The 17,255-nt window shown below is 43.6% G+C and overlaps 1 protein-coding gene across 9 annotated transcripts in view; it reads right to left on the bottom strand.

The window, feature by feature from the left end:
* Nucleotides 1-17,255, bottom strand: part of TNC (tenascin C) — an 83,746-nt gene that overhangs the window by 32,328 nt on the left and 34,163 nt on the right. For 5 of the 9 annotated variants that reach the window (XM_016152373.2, XM_016152364.2, XM_016152388.2 and 2 more), the window contains 8 exons: nucleotides 16,687-16,872; nucleotides 15,642-15,731; nucleotides 13,909-14,172; nucleotides 7,366-7,638; nucleotides 6,549-6,821; nucleotides 5,612-5,884; nucleotides 2,821-3,093; nucleotides 237-509 (listed from right to left, as the gene is read on the bottom strand). In XM_016152373.2, the coding sequence (XP_016007859.2) occupies nucleotides 237-509; nucleotides 2,821-3,093; nucleotides 5,612-5,884; nucleotides 6,549-6,821; nucleotides 7,366-7,638; nucleotides 13,909-14,172; nucleotides 15,642-15,731; nucleotides 16,687-16,872 (1,905 nt within the window). The remainder of the gene's footprint in view (nucleotides 1-236; nucleotides 510-2,820; nucleotides 3,094-5,611; nucleotides 5,885-6,548; nucleotides 6,822-7,365; nucleotides 7,639-13,908; nucleotides 14,173-15,641; nucleotides 15,732-16,686; nucleotides 16,873-17,255) is intronic. The other 4 variants (XM_016152381.2, XM_016152406.2, XM_016152430.2 and 1 more) reach the window with 2 other exon arrangements.

Below are 17,255 nucleotides of genomic sequence, written 5' to 3'. Positions count from 1 at the left end.
AACTACATTTTATACTGCCAATGTCCTGGTCAGTGATAAATCGGGCAAGAGGCTTAATGGAAATTCTCCATTTGAGCTGCTGTTGGGAGAGAGTTATGTTAAATAGCACTTCAGCCTGGCATCCTGGAGGAGATAGTGCACTGTGGCTTGTGCTTCAGTGCGTGAGGAGGAGTGGCTTCATCCTGGAAAGAAGACTCTGGAGAGAGGGTGTTATGAACGGGAGAATGCACGTGTACCTGTGGTGACCGTGGCATGGATGGTTTTGGTCCGGATGTTGGGAGCAAGTCCAGAGAGGTAGACAATAAAATCGTTACCAGGGCGTAGCCCCGAGATGTGGGCAGTTCGTTCAGCACCAGAGATTTCGTATTTCTTCGTCTCCAGAAACCTATTGGAATCAATAATTTCAATGGTAAAGGTCTCGAAGGCTCCATTGGTAGCTGTCCAGGAGAGATTGAAGCTCTCACGGGTTATGTCGGAAACATTTAAGTTTCCAATTTCGGGTTCTCCAGCTGAAAAAAAAAAGGGGGGTGGGTAGGAGAGAAGAAACAAATCAATTTGAGTGAATCCTTTGGCTGTGCTTTAAAGTTGAGGTTGTTAATAGAACCACAGCTGGGTAGAAAGATCTGACGGTTCAAGGTTAGAGCAAAATGAAGCAGTGTTATCAGTCGGTGCCAATGGGAGAGGAAAAGGGGATTCGTTAAAAGGAAAATGCAAAAAGGAAGGTATGGCAATTAGATTTCCCTGCTCTGGAGCTGCCACACATGACCAGGCTGGCTGGAATCTGGTGTGAGAAGACATGCCAAATGACTGTGGCAGGACCTGCTATGCCTAAGCCTAGGTGCTTCCAGGAGCCCCATCTCCGGGATGCTGGCCATTGGTCAAAAGATATGAGTGCTGGCAGCCTCCGCTGTCTTGAATTGCACTCCGGAGACCAAGATTACTTGGCTTCCTCCTGCAGGTGTCCTTTGCTTTAAGAGAGCTCGCATCAATTCCAATGAAGACTAGATAATTCTGACACCATTACCCTCCCCAGGTGGTACCCTCAGGCTTCCGATTTTGTGACTTATGGGAAGTTGGCAACTTGTCAGTGTAATTCTTGGTTCTTTATGCTTCTGACAAGGGCCAGCAGTTCTCATATTTTGTTAAAATAGCTTGTCTTCTCTTAACTGCTTTCTGTGTGGGCCAAGAAGGCTAGTATTGCATTGCCAACCAGGAGAGCTGAGCCAAGACAAAGCAGTCAGGCAACCTTGTTCAGCCAAGAAATAATATTTTGTCTTGGAGATGGTCCTACCCCAACTTTTTGGAGCAGGAATAAAACATGCAGAGGGCAGGCAGAAGCAGGGTTTGAAAAGCTAATACTGTCTCTCTGGCAAGGAAGGAGAAGACTTTCCTCTCTCAAGAGATTTGGTAAAATCAGATCGAATTACTGCCCATCCTTTCAGCATTCTGACTCATCAGAGGCAAGAATGTTGCTATCACTAAAAAGAAAAAAAAAAAGCACGAAAATACTAAGAACACTCAAACCACAAGATCTGTAGGAAAGATCAGAAGTGGTAGGTGATTGATCTGCCTTCTGGGAAGAGATAGTTTGTGGCTGTGAGATAAAGGAGCCCTGGGTACATCCAGGGCACCCTGAGCTGCAATTTTTAGGCATTTTAGGGTCACCATTCACAGTTGCCTGTGCTATAAGTTTATGTTAGCAAGAGATACTGAAATGACTGAAGCTAAAATATGGAGCTGTTTTTGGCAGAATGAACTAGGACATGAAGGTTTCCATGAAAGTTTGGTTGCAATAATTATATAAAAATGGGGCAGGCATATGCAAAACCAAACAACACAGCATCTACTGAGTTTAAACCAGTGTAGGCATATAGGAAGATGAGCAATGGAAATCAGTGTTGGAAAGGCTGCTCACTTTAGCAGGCTCCTGGGGAAACACTGAATGCCTTGTCACTCAGCAGAGTGATGAGTAAACTGTAATGCACCCTCCTGGGTCTAAGCTGGGAGTGTGCCATCCAAAGGTCAACACTCCAGGGAGCAACTCTTGATTAAAAGAGCAAAAAGGGCATCAGATCTTTGACATTCACAGCATGGGACATTCCTTGCTTCAAATGCTGCTGTGTGTACTTCTCCTAATGAATGGCTTTTTCTTTGGTATTGTATCCAGTCATATTTGTGTAATTTTTTTCTCTCCTCTTTTTGGTCTAGCTATTTGCTAATTTGGTGTTCTAACAATGACTCAGTATCTTAGAGAATTGCCTGGAGGAGGGCAATTCAGTTCTCTTATTATCCTCAGTGTGTTTTAAAGAAACATTTAAACTCAAACATTTCTTTTAAATGCAAGAACTGCAATGCTCATACCCTTGGGGGATTCAGGATCGTAAAGCACCATTTCCAACTAGCAAAAAAGACTCTCTGAAGTAAATAATCTGCGCTCCACCACAACTCACACAGGGGAAGAGTCGGCTTTTAGTTATATCCAGGCACTGGAGGAAAAAAATTAAAACCTTCAGGTTGTCTCCTGAAACAGAAAGCTGTCATTCCATAAAGATGTAGTTGTAGAATTAGACAGGTAATGTCTGGGAGAGGCTGGAGGAAGGTCAAAAAAGGCAACATTTGCATCCTTCATTCTCGAGATGGCAAAGGCGTCTGGACCAAGGCACAGCCCAGTGGGAGATCTCTGACCATGCACAGCCAGCAGTTAAGGGGAGCATGGAAGGATTCAGACATGGGAAGAAGCTGACTCCTTACTCCCTACCCATCATTCGGAGAGGAAGCAGGGAACCTGAGAAGAAAGCATGGACAGGGAGGGGAAGGTACCTGTGGAGGCCTCAGCAGAGAGCACTGATGTTCTATAGCCCCGGATCACCCCATAGATGGTAACTCTGTAAGGGGTGGCGGCCTTGAGGCCCGGGATGTTCGCAGCCCGCAGGCTGCCGGGCACCGTGATGTTCTGAGCTGACTCCACCTTGTTGGCCTCCTGCACCTGAATGACAAAGTGCTCATAGGCCTGGTCAGCTGTGGTCCAGTTGAGTTTGAGGCCATCCCAGCCAACCTCGGTCACGGCTAAGTCTCCCAGCTGGGGGAGCTCCTCTGAAGAAGGACAGAGAGGTATTTGTCAGTTCCATAAACCGATAAATGAGGAAACCAAATGTCCCGTAGCCCAGCTCGAAGGAAGAGAGAAAGAGGTGGGAGAATTGTGTGTGCATGTGGTGTGTGTGTGTGTGTGTGTGTGTCTCATTCTTGGACTCTGAACATTTCTAATCTGAATTGCGGTAATCTGTCCACAGCTTTCTTCAGGAGTTGAAAATGGCCAGGAAGGGGGACATCTGTATTATTTACCCTGGACTACTCACAACCCACCGGGGGGTCTCTGAGTAGGCACAGCCAGAACTTAAAGGGCAATTGGAAAAGGTTGCATTAAAGGAAGCAGGAGTGGTTTTAACCGTTTAATTTTTTGCGCAGGCTTTGGAGGCAGCTGGGTCTTGGGTTAGAATTCCCACGCTGATATTTGCTAGCTGTGTAATCTTGGGCATGTCACTCAGCTCATTTCTGAGCCTTACTCTCCTCACCTGTAAAAGGAGCCGGCAGTGCCATTTCATTTGGGTTGTGTGATGACTAAATGATAGTATTTCTAAACCTCTGAGTATCATGCCTGGCTCATAGTGGGTGCCTGGTAATTGGCAGCCTAACAAATATGTCATTGTTTTGATGTTTCCCCTTGAGACTTCTCAGTCATATCGTAAAGAACTCCCTGTTTCGTTTCATTACCTGACATCGGTGAGGCCATCTCATTGCTGGCCACATGCTCTCTGACTGGGTTTGTAAAGCATATGATGTCTCAGGTTGGGACAAGGCTGATGTTTTATCTCTGGACTTTTCTCAGTTTTCAGGGGTCAAAGGTTCTATACTGGACTCTTGGCTTGTTCTCTTCCTTCCTACCTCCTCCTGCTGATAACTTGGTGTCTGAATGAGAAACGGCCGGATCATGAAGCCAGGCCGTTTGTGTGTGAAATGAGGGCCCACTTTTAATTAAAGTGAGTGATTACGTTTTGCTCAGCAAAAGGCTCAGAGCAGGGCCCACTACTTTTCTACAGCATAGGAAGAAATTTAATGTAGTTATTATTGCTGATTTAGAAAGTTTAGATTCAAATATGGAAAAGCCCACTCCTTAGTAAATGCTTCTCAGGGTTAAATGAAATCTCTTCATCTCTCTTTTTAAAGCTGAAGTGGCCATGGATTCAAATTTAGAAATGGAAGTAACTGCAGGGATTTTAGCTGAGAAGGTGCGAGGGACTCATCTCAGGAATCCCGGGCTTCAGTGCACAGCGAGAGTCTAAGCAAAGTCTACCGTTTAGAGACACTGTTTCAAACTGTGCTCCACATAGACTTGGCGTTTTTGTGGAAGAACTGGGTTGGGATCAGGGATCTAGGCAGCTCCTTTTTTTTTTCCCCAGCTCACTAAGAACAGTGGTTTGTTTAGCTGTCACATATGGAGTTCCTTGCAATATTCTATGTGCAAAAATTGAGTTCCGCTGCTGAAAACAAAAGTTTACAAACTGCAGATGTAGGCCGTTCACATGCTGGACCCAGATTATATTCATCTCAAGGCCCCTTTTGCTCTTGTTTGGTTTGAAGGGACTGCAGGAAACACAGGACAATGATAACCTGGCCAGCTTGGGCGGATTACAATATCCTCTTTCTCATTTTTTGGAATTGTGTATAGTTTCTAGCAAGGACCGAATTTATTTGGTATATATGAGCAAAAAAAGTCAATTAAATTTTTTTTTTCAAATTAGGTTATTTGGGTGGCATTATTAAAACACAGGGTATATAGAGAAGATCATGGGCTTAGGGACTGGCATGAAAATCCTATCACCAAATATCTAGCCCATTTGCCCAGAGTCCCCTTTAAGGCTGTTTCTAGAAACCTCATGAACAGCATGGAGTGTTCTATAACAGATGGCGCAGCATATTTTCAGAGTACATATTGAGATGAATTGTTTTTCCTCCACAAACTGAATGAAAAACATTAGGTCAAATGTGGCTGTCTTTTCTTGAGAATGTCCCTGCCTTTGTTAGGAGAGAGGGACTTGGATGATTTCAGCAGATGACTAGATTGTTTCAAATGTTTTCCGTAGAGATCCGACTACAAGCTGGATGGCAGTTAGTGACTCTGAGGCCACTAATGATGAGATTTCTCCAGAAAGCTCAGACCTTATTCTCACGCCACTGCCTTACTGTTTATGCTGTTTTTACTATGCTATTTGGCTATCTGATAAATTCAGCTATTTGCTATTCAATATTTATTATGAGATGGGCACTTTGCTGAGGACTTTCATTATCTCATTCACTGCTCTTGACAGTGTTCTGAGGTAGGGGTATTATCACTGAATTGAAGATGAGGAAAGAAGGCTCAGAGATGTAAAATGATATACCCAAGAATAATCAGCATAGGGTAGAATTCCAACCCAGACTTCCCCGAGGGACAGCTTATATTCATGCTGCCTGTAAATAACACTGAAACAGAGTTCTGCTACATAAAGAATTTTCTCTGTTCCAAAGACAGGTTGGCTCAGTCACGTCCCTGTCTGGGAGGAGGGTCATATACCTGTGGTGACTTCCGCAGCGAGGGGTCGAGTGCTGCGGCCCCTGACCTCGCCGTGCAGGGTGACTGTGTAAGGGGTACCAGCCCTCAGGCCTGGGACTTCCACGGAGCGCAGGCTGCCAGGAACGGAGAGACTGTGAACTTCTTTGGCCTGGCCAGCCTCCTGGACCTCAATGACAAACTGCTCATAGATCCCGTCTGGGGTGGTCCAGTTCAGTCTGAGTGCGTCCCAGCTAACCTCGGTCACCGTGAGGTTTCCCAGATCTGGAACCTCCTCTGTGCAAGGACACAGAGTTACTGAGTTACTAAAAAAGGCAATTGCACACTGGGATTCAGGTAAGATGGCATTTTGGCTAGGGTTGGGATGAGCTGTCTGATTAGTGTTGATGACAGATGCATAATTTATTTACAGAGCTGTTGAGCACCCTCCAATGGTTGGCACTAATGCCAGGGTTTTTCTCTTGAGCCTTTGGGAATAAAAGATAGTTCTAGGAATTGTTCGCGACTTCCATTTTGGACATACAGATAGGGCTTTGGGGAATCTTTTGGTGTGATCTTAAAACGAGCCCAGACCAATTTTTTTCCACTTGCGAATTGTACTTTCCAACTTCTTAAATATTATGACTGAAACTTGTTTTGAAAGAAAAGTCACCTCTCACTTTTGTAAAGAAAGAGTAGGTGGAATTTTCCATGGAATTGGCTACCATGCCACATTAAGACTTGGCCGTATAAGGGATGTGACATTTGGATGGAATCAGGGGTGATTCACCGGTTTTCCCCGAGGTGGTAGGGGCTGAACCCAGTGTAGAGCAGGGAAGAGCTTTGATCCCTCCTGAGCAAAGACAACAGGGGTGGGTTGGTGGGAGGGTGGGGTGGAAGGGGGAGGTGGATGGGGGTGGGGAATGGGTGGGAAGCAAATTAACAAACTAGTTTAGAATACCTGTCAACACTTCAACAGAGAGAGGGGTTGTGCTGAAGTCCTGAGAGACCCCGCGGATGGTGATGCTATAATGAGTGCCTGCTTTGAGCCCAGGCAGGTCCACGGACCTCAGCCCTCCCGGGACCGTGAGGTTCTGGGCTGCCTCTAGTGCGTCAGTCTCCTGCACCTGAATAACAAACTGTTCATAGGCCCCTTCGGGAGCAGTCCAGTTGAGCCGGAGGGCATTCCAGCCCACCTCGGACACGGTGACCTCTCCTAAGCTGGGAATTTCCCCTGGAGAAGGACAGAGCACCGTTTAACAATCAAATCACACGCCAAGATCCAGGGCATCTTTAAACACAAGAATAGGCTTAGAATACTTTAAAAAATAGGACTTTTTAAAAGATAAACATGCATCATGCAGCTTCCTAAAATTATGAACTAGAGCAAAGGGGCTCTTACATCTTTAAGGAATTACCCTAACCTCCAGTAGATGAGGAGATTAGCTTCATGATGTATTTTTTTTCTTTTAAATAAAATGCTTTAATACATCTTATCAGTGGGGACCTAATTGTGAAGCTAAATGTCTTTGACATTGGGACTGCGTGTTTAGTCCCCAGGCGGGGCTCTGCACAGTTCCCAAGGGTGTTGTCCACTTGGGGCGCAGTGTGAAAGCTGCCCTTTAAGCTGTACAGCCCGATGGCTTCTCTTTCTTAAACATATTAGTGCTAAAAGTTAGGGCAGAACAAGTCCATTCAAAAGCAGGTTGCATCTCTTTATCCTTGGGCAATTTCCTGTTGAGAAAAACAGAAGCTCTAGACAAAAAGGTAAGAGGTACCTGTGGAGGCCTCAGCAGAGAGCACTGGTGTTCTATAGCCCCGGATCACCCCATAGATGGTAACTCTGTAAGGGGTGGCGGCCTTGAGGCCCGGGATGTCCACGGCCCGCAGGCTGCCGGGCACCGTGAGGTTCTGAGCTGACTCCACCTTGTTGGCCTCCTGCACCTGAATGACAAAGTGCTCATAGGCCTGGTCAGCTGCGGTCCAGTTGAGTTTGAGGCCATCCCAGCCAACCTCGGTCATGGTGAGGTTTTCCAGTTCAGGGATGTGGTCTAAATAATGACAGAGATGGGATCGGTTAAACCATTCCTCAAAACACTTTCCTCTGGGAACCTGATAATAACAAACCCATGGCCAGTGCTGAAAGCCCATGGTGGCCCGAATGCCATATTTTGCTCTGTCTGAGCTGTCCAGCCGTCTGTATTTTGAGAAAATTCATTCCTCTTAGATTCCCTTCCTGTTCATGCTTCCTCAATCTCCCATGGAAGGTCTGTTTTATTGTTTCTTTATATTGGGATTTTTGTTAGTTTATGGGCTCCAATCAGTTTAAATAAACCACTTAGGGAGATCAGAGATAAATTAACACAGTATAAGTAAGGCTGAAGTGTGCAAAGCGGTGAGTCTTTGCAAAACAACCTTATTGGACAGAAAGAAAGAGTGGGAAAAACAGAGCTTATGAAAATGGAACTTGCTAAGTTCATTCATCTCCTGCACATACAAAATACAATAAAAACTCTCTTGTATGAATATTCCTTCAAGGCGATAGGCCTCCCAGGGCTGAGCTTAAGTGGACTTTGCATGTCTTAGTAAGGATTTTCTCTGGAAGAGAATCACGTAAACAACAGAGTAAAAACTGCTTTGAGTTCATTTAAAAGAACAACTATTTTTATTGATGGCTCACACTAGCTGCTAATTTCAAATGAGCTCTATGTGTCCATTAAAGCAGGCTTCTAACTTGAAAATCTTAGCCTGCAATTGGATTGAAGAAACTCTTTCAGAGGGGAAAACATTTTTCAAGACTGTATTTAATTCAGACATTTCCAAGTTCTGGGAAGTATTCTTAATTATTTCATATTGGCAAAGCTCACTCTCCTTCAAATTGTGGATGATCTAGAACAGAGTTCTGCAAACTGTAATCTAAAGATCAAATCTGGCCTGCTGCCTCTTTCGGCAATAAGTGAGCTCACTGGAGTTTTTATATTTTTAAATGACTGGGGAAAAAAATCCAAAAAAGAATACTTCACGCCATATAAAAATATAAGAAACTCAAGTTTTGGTGTCATAAATAAAGTTTTATTAGAACATAGCCACGCTTGTTCACTTCTGTGTTGTTGATGGCTTCTTTTGTGCTGCCAAGGCACAGTTGAGTAGTTGTAACAGAAACCATATGGTATGAAATATTTACTATCAGGCCCTTTTAGAGAAAATGGTTAAGATACCTCATCGTGAACTATATTCTATGAACTCCTCATTTAACCCAAATATGTGTCTAGAAGCTCATCTCCAAAGCCTTACATCAGTTCTAACCACACGAACACGGTCTCCATGAGAAAGAGAAGAACTCAGAACTCAAAGCAGTATATCAGATTCGAGGGAAGGAAAAGGAGAATCGACCGTTCTTAAACCCCACAGCCCTTGCGAGGCAGAAGCAGCGCTCCAGATACAGCAGTCGCATCCTTGACCTTGGGATTAAAGCACAGCTAGTCGCCAGCGGTCTTCATGCACAAAGAAACATAAGACAAAAGCAATCTAAGAGGAACAGTTAGGTTAAGGAAATTGATCCTGTGGCCCATAAATTCCCTTTCTTATCCCGCTTTCCTCTTTTCTATTCCTGCTTGTCAGACACTTAGCTGACAGTGTCAGTTTTCCCCTTGATGTGAATCAAGTCACTGTCTTTCCTCTCTAAGTCACTGCCTTTTAAGCTGTCTCTCTCATTCTGACATCAAACACTTTTTTTTTTTCCCATGACAAATTTCAGGTCCCAAGTTATAAGAGATATGAGAGTGACCTGACTTGGCAGGAAGGAGGTGATTATGGATTATCTAATAAACTGTTGCCATAAAGATGGACAGAGAGAGGCGAGGAGGAGATCCACAATGGAAAATGCTTCTTCCTGACAAGAACCATCTCTTCTCCCTGAATCAGCTTTTCAATACACCACTGATGCAGTTATACAACACCCCTCACATCCTGTTTTATCTGTTCCTACAGTTTTAGAGTAATTTTCACCTAATGTTATGTTGCTCAGTAAATAGTAACAATCATGATAATGATACTTCCACCAAAAGTTATGGCTATTCTTCCTTTTTTTTTTTTCCTTTTATTTTTGGGTGGGGGGGGGGAGGTTAGACAAATCCAAAATCAGCATCGGTTTATATTTAGTGAGCAGGGCTGTGACTGCTAAGGGAGCCATTCATATTCTCCCCCAATCCCTTCACTAAACACGTACTAGTCGGGTAAGTAAAAGGTATGATTTCACCAAATAAAATCAGTAGATAAATTAAAGGGAGAGGGATACAAGTTATGAAAAGGGAGGGAATAATATGAATAAAAATACAGAAGAATAGTTGAGATAGGGACTAAGAGGCTCCCCATAATAAATGCAGACTCTACATTTCGATAGCAAATGACACACTGTGGCCTTCCCGCCCCAGAAGTCCAGTGTTTCCGTTTCATAGTTCCACACTCAGTTTCTTGGCATTTCTTTATGAAAAGGCTGTTGTTGTCTTTTCCTTACAGCTGTGCACTGGCATCTATCCTCTGAACAATGTCAGTGGGCCTGGGAAATCGGAATTTCGAAATCTCATTTCTGTTCTGATAGTGTGTTGACCAGCTGGCCTGGAAAAATTTCTGACTGTGTCAACATTAAATCTTTAGATTCCCACCATCTTGTAGATGGCAAAAGGAAGCAGCATTTGCCACCTCAAAATATGCCTCTTTGGGATAGTCATTATTTTAAGCTAGCTATTTTTAAGAAACAAAAGACTTAGGAAGAAGCTTTGACCTTACCCCTTACAGCTTTTAAAAAAATTAGGTAGAGGACCTCTCCAGGGAGGGAAGTATCATCCTAGATAACTAGAGTTTATTATGAACTAGGTGTGACAGATGAGAAAGAACCTAGCAAGGCCCATTCAATCAAAGTTCTCTCTGTCTCCCATGTGGAAGATGGCCCAGCCAACATTTGTTTACCAGACTTTTGCTTCTGCATCTCCATATGAATTGCCTTCCTCTCCTTTAAAGTCCCAAATCACTACCCATGCTTCCTCCTTAGCTCAATGTGGCATATAAGCTTCAATTGCCCAATTTGTCCTGGGCCCCGTGTGTGTTACGGAACCCTGGTGTGTATATACAGAATTAAATTTGATTATTGTCTCCTCTTAATCTATCTCATGTCATTTTAATATTTGACCAGGAAGAAGAACTAAGAAGGGGAAGGGGAAATTTCTCCCTTCCCCATATTGCTGTGAAAGATGCTTCTTTGCCTTAGTGTTTCTACATATCTTCCCTGCTTTACATCCTATACTGCTCACAGTAAATTCATGGCCTCCACCTTTGGCAGGGTTTTCTTGAGTTTTTTTTAGAGTACAAATGCAGAGACCGAGAGGGGTGGGAAAGAAAGGGCTGTCATACACTAATTTTTTTCAGTGCTAATGTAGATAGCTCCTTCCTTCCTTCCTTCCTTCCTTCCTTCCTTCCTTCCTTCCTTCCTTCCTTCCTTCCCTCCCTCCCTCCTTCCTTCTTCTCTTTCTTCCTCCCTCCTACCTTTCATTTCTTCTTTCTTTCCTTCCTTTTCTATCCAAATTAACCCTAATTAAAGACTTTCCAGGGAATGACTTCTTTTTCCTTCCTATTAATTGTCAAGGAGAGGATTTGGGCTGTTAATGCAGAGGCAGAAGGAGAAAACCAGAAGATTCAATGGAAATGCTGCCTCTGGAGCAACTGGGTCCCCAAATGCTCATAAATCACATGGTTGGCTGTCTTCAAGGCACTTTGGGATGCAGCACTACACAAAGGAGACAAAGTCCTTCCACTTTGGTTGGTAGTTGGAGGCAGGCCATAGATAAATAAACTAACTACTGAATAATATCAGGCCAGATAAATATAATGAGGAACTCTGGAGAAGCATGAAGGGGTAAATCAAGATGGGGGCACGATTTTATATTGGTGGCCAGAAAAATCTTTTGAGCTGACACTTGAGCTGAATGCAATGAGAGAGATGCCATGCAAATAACTGGGAGAAGAGAGATACCCAGGCAGGAGGAATGGCACGTGAAAAGCCCCTCAGGCAGGAGCAGGGTTGGGATATTTAAGGAGCAGTGAGAAGGCCAGGTAACCATGGTGAAACGAGCAAGGGTACATGTGGTGGAAGTGTGGTCAGAAAGATGGGAAGGGTCAGGTTCTGTAGGGCCTTGCAGCCTACGGCAGGGTCTTCGGCTTTTATTTCAGGTGTGATGGGCAGCTAGGTTATGCATATTTTTAATCTGGTGCTGCATCAAGGACAAGGCTTGCAATTTGGCTCAATTCTGTGGTTGAGCCTTGGAATTCCCTGGGACAAATGCCTTGGGGCAGCCAATTCTACATCTTTGTCATAAAACCCACAGGCAACGAATGGCACCTTACCCACTTCTGCTATTAAGAATCAGTGATGAAGAACTAGGGACTCTTTTCTTTTGAGGTTTGAATCTGTAACCCTTAGACATCTGAGTACGCATAGCCACATGGTACATTTACCCCAAAGCCCCCATTTATCCTGTTTCTTTCTTCTTCCCACATGTTTACAAAGGCCAGGTGCCCGGACTTCTACTTCTTTATATATTCCACAACACAGTCCTGTTGGCCTCTATGTGTCTGTCCAAAATCTTCTCCTATTTTTTGTCCTTCCTGATACCTAGAAGGCATCTGTGCTCCCTTCATACCCTCAGCACCCCCAGTTATAGCAAGCAGAGTGTTGTGCGTTTACTAGATAGTGAGCTTTTTGGGGGTCAGTTAAGATCTGTCTCAGAACTTAGCACTCAGAACTTAGCACAGAGTGTAGTTGTAGTATATTACTGACTCGAGTAAATGTAGGAGACTTGGGAAGAGAGAAGACTACCTTTCCTAGACTTACTTATAGCCAGGAGTGACCAGTGAAACATGTGTAGAAGTCACTGGTGAAGTTTCCAGAAAGACTCATCTAGGAGGTACTCCCTTTTGTTTTTGGTTTTTCCTCCTTCATTCTGCCTAGAACACAGATGTGAAGGCTCTACTGCAGCAGCCATATTGTGGCATGGAGGTGACTTCGAGAACGGAAGCCAAGGACTAAGAATAGTGGAACAGAAAGAGAGGAGGAGTTTGCATTTCTGATAATTTGGAACCACTATCCTATCCCGGAATCATGTGACCTCATACTTATTTTCTGAGAGAGGAAACCAACTTCTATCTTGCTTGTGTAACTTGTTATTTGAGATTTCTGTTATATGCAGGTGAAGGTATTCGTAAATGACAAAGTCCCTTCAAGGTATTTCCAAATGTGCCCGTTATTACAACACTTTTTCTGTTTGTGGAGATTCAGCTGGAGTAACATTTCTGCCATGACACTTTGCCTGGCTGTTTTTGATTCCCTTTCCTTGATTGAGTTCTAACACCCTGAATGTCTAGTCTTCCCCAAGATCTGTGAGTAGCACATGAGTCAAAACAACAAGGCCGTATTTGTGCCCTACTCTTCTCTCAGATACCAGCACACTACGGTGTATTCAGGGGGTCGTCAATAAATATGTACAATTAAGTTGAAACTAAAGACTATGACTTGTCAAATCCTGAAGATATAACGTTTTCTACTTATATATCTTGAATATTTTTGGGGCAAAACTATATGTGCATATTTTTCATATGGGAAGAATGGATATTTTTCTACTTTTGTTTTCAATTTAGCCACTGAGGAAATGTGGCAGCAGGTACAAAGAACAGTTAATTGGGCCAGAAGGGACACTGGTGGTCAGGATGAAGCTGCAATGGGAAGATGAAGTTCACTTCTTAATGACTAAAAAAGAAAAGAGAAAATGAGAAGGGCACTATGAAAGGCTCCAAGGACCGTATGCAAATTTTCAGGTAACCTTAGAGGAAAGCAAAAGACCTGGAATAAAAACATTTAATGGAAAATAACCAAAGAGTTCTTACCAGCCTCTTGATCATCTTGGGGGGAAAAAGAAAGAAAGAAAGAAAAGTAAATTAATTGTTAGGCTAAAGGGGGTAAAAATAAGAGACAATTTACAAGACTGTAAAATGCACAAAATTAAAAAGAAAAACTGAAGACAAACACAAACCCTGATGCTTTCAATTCTCCCAGGAAGAAATATTTAAAAACCACTGCCGATCACCCTGCAAAAGAACTTTGCTGAATCCGTTGACAAGAGGAAAAGGTTAAATGGCATTTAGAGGCTTTGTGAACGGAGAAAGCGGCATGTTTCCTTTCTGTGTCTCTCATGTGAAGACGGCCTGGCTGCTGGGTCTGCAAGCCTCACAATGAACAGAGGGCCCGCAGGAAGCTCAGGGGCTGACCTCACCTGTGGACGCCTTCACGCGCGCAGGCTTGCTCTTGTGCCTGCCCTTCTCTGCCCTCAGGAGGACGGCGTATTCCTGACCAGGTTTCAGGCCTCTCAGGACAGTGGAGGTGGTGTCTCTGGGAAGTTGCATCTCCACTGGCTGGCCTGCAGCAAGGCTGTAGTTGAGCCGGTAGTGGTCGAACTTGGCCAGCGGGGACTTCCAAAGCAGGGTCAGGCTGCTCTCCGTAGTTTCAGACACCCGAAGGTCCTTGGGTGCATCCATATCTGGAAGGAAAACAGAGAGATGAAGCTCTTCAGGCTGTAAGGCAGGCTGTTTCTGGGGCTGGAAATTGGCCAGCTTGGGCTGCAGCCCCAGGTCTGCCATGGAGGGGTTGTGTGACTTCAGGAGACTTGCCTAACTGCATCCCAGTCTTCACCTTTGTAAATGTGGTTTTACATTACGTCGTTGGATTTTTGGAAGATTAAAAAGAATATAATGTATATCCGTACCACAAAATGCTACTTAATTAAATGCATTTAAAAGAAACTGACTATTGGTAACGAGAAACAATTAGGATGGCTCTCAAGAGAATTTTGCTGAGTGAAAAAGCCAGTCTCTAGAGTTTGCATACTGTATGACTCCTTTTATGTAGCATTCTTGAAATGATATAATTATAGGGATGAAGAACAGATCAGTGATTATCAGAGGTTAGGGATGGGAAGAGAGAGGGATGTGCCTGCAACTATAAAAATAAGATAGCAAAAGAGATCTTAGCGATGACAGTATTCTGTGTCTTGACTAGTGGGGGATTTAAAAATCGACATGTGATAAAATTGCATAGAACTAAATACGCATACACGGTGGGTGGGTGTAAAACTGGTGAAATCTCAGTAAAGTCGATAGATCATACCGATGTTACTTTCCTGGTTGTGATATTGTTCTGTAGTTACACATTTGTTACCATTGGGGTAAATGGCCAGAGGTTTAGGGGAGCTCTCTGTATTATTTCTCACAACAGCATGTGAATCTACAATGACCTCAAAACAAAAAGATGAAGAAGGCTAGTCAGAAGGCTCTCGCATAATGAGGAGGCTCGTAGAGTGTAATCTGTCCTTGGCATACCAGCCTTCCTTTGCTTTGCGGTGTCTGCAGGAGGTAAAGAGGAGGCTGACGGAGAGGTAGAGAGAAGAACTTCCTCTTTAACACACTTTTCAGGAAAAAAATAGTTTTAACAAAGAATCAATGGCTTCAAATCAGGCAGCCCCTCGCCATCCTCACTCATAGGCTGGAGCTGCAGGGAGCAATAGGTAAGAGCGAAGTCTGACTTTAGCTGTTCCTGCCACTTATAAATCCGTGTGACCAGGGTGTACAATACAGGTTAGTTTTCTGAGAAAACCCCTCGGATGTGGTTTAATTAGTCAATGGTATTAAAAAGACAAAACGAAACAAAACATGGAATTGGTTATCAATTTACAAGGTTCGCAGATTTCTTATAAAATATGGTTCTAATTTTTCCTAAAAAACAAAACCAAAAACCCCGCTCCCCTTTCTGTATAGAGAGAGCACTGCCGGCATCATTTAGATGTGACGTGCTTAGTTACTTCTGAATTAGATATCTGAGCTAGATGATCCGAGGGGCCCCTTTCTTTTTGAGGCATCTACCGTTTCTTTTAAAGGAGGTTTTCTCTCTCCTGGGTCCTGTTGTGTCAGGCAGTGCTGGCCCAGTGGTGGCGGGACTCCAGGAGCGCCTCACCTGTGGCTGCATTGATGGTGGCCGGGTTGCTCTCCTTGTCTTCCTTCACGGCAGACACGCCAATCCCATATTCAGTCCCTGGCTTCAGACCTAAGAGAGAATGTGCACATTTGAAACTCGGCACCACACTGGACAGCCTTGCACAGAACCATAACGACGGCCCTGAGAAATGCAAATCAAAACCACAATGAGATACCATCTCACACCTGTTAGAATGACTATAATCAACAGGACAAGTAATAACAAATGCTGAGGGGATGCGGAGAAAAAGGAACCCTCATACACTGCTGGTGGGACTGCAAATTGGTACGGCCACTATGGAAAACAGTATGGAGGTTCCTCAAAAAAAAAAAAAAAAACCAAAAAACTAAGAATTGATCTACTGTATGATCCAGCAATCCTTCTACTGAGTATTTACCCCAAAGACTTGAAAACTCATATTCAAAAAGAAATTTGCACACCGATGTTCATAGCAGCATTATTCACAGTTGCCAGGACATGGAAGCAACCGAAGTGTCCTACAAAAGATGATTGGCTGAAGAAGCTGTGGTACATATATACAATGGAATAAGAAGAGATGAAATACTGCTATTTGCAACAACATGGATGGACCTCGAGATAATCATGCTAAGTGGAATAAGCCAGACAGAAAAGGTTGAAATCACATGATATCGCATATGTGGGATATAAACCTAAAAACAACAAATGGACAGGACAGACAGAGACTCATGGACATGGATAATGGACTAAGGTTACCAGAAGGGAGTAGGGAGAGGGAAAGGGGAAAATACAAAAAAAAAAAAAAAAAAGTTAAAAAAATTATGCATATATAACATAAAAAAAATAAACTGGCATAAAACAACAACAACAAAAAAAACAATGGCCCTAAGTTGTCCCTGGAGGCTGTGATTTCCCAGTGAATGGAGTGTACAGGCTGACTCGTTGACGTCCATGTGAGAGGGAGCTGCTCTGTTGTCTCTCTCTGGAGGGCTGCAAAATGGGGACATGTCCTTGGGGCTGGCTAGGTCTGGACTGTGGAGCTCACCTGTGAGTGTGGTCTTGGTTGTGGCTTGTTGGCTCTTTGGGACTTCGACCTCGGCATGGTCACCTCCAGAAATGGGTGCGTACTTAATTCTGTAATTGTCGATGGCTGCTTTGCCATTCCTCCATTCCAGGGTGATGCTGTTGTCTGTCTGGGAGACGCGACGAAGGTTCCTGGGAGCATCTAGGCCTATTTGAAAGAGGAAGGGACATTTGTATGGCAAACACCAGGTACCAGGAAAGCTGAGATACGAAAGGCTCCTGCCATTGAAGAGAAATGACAAAATCGCCCACATACTCTTCCCAGTGGCTGATGCACAAATCTAAACAAATACTACATATTTGGCACCTTGCCCTCTTATTAATAATGTGATACTTTAGTTGTTTTTGTTTTCCTCAGATTTGGGGCTTAAAGAACTATACAAAAACTTTTTTAAAAGCTCTATGAGTTTAAGAACTGGTCTTTTGTGTTCATCACTGTATTTCTAATAACTCATACAATACTTACCGAGCTCTGAAAAAATATCAAATGAGTGATTGACACTTTGGTACTTAAAACAAAATGCCATAGGC

The sequence above is a fragment of the Rousettus aegyptiacus genome, unplaced genomic scaffold, assembly GCF_014176215.1.
Source record: "Rousettus aegyptiacus isolate mRouAeg1 unplaced genomic scaffold, mRouAeg1.p scaffold_m13_p_3, whole genome shotgun sequence".
NCBI classification, from domain to species: domain Eukaryota; kingdom Metazoa; phylum Chordata; class Mammalia; order Chiroptera; family Pteropodidae; genus Rousettus; species Rousettus aegyptiacus.
This window is presented reverse-complemented; position numbering and strand designations above follow the sequence as displayed.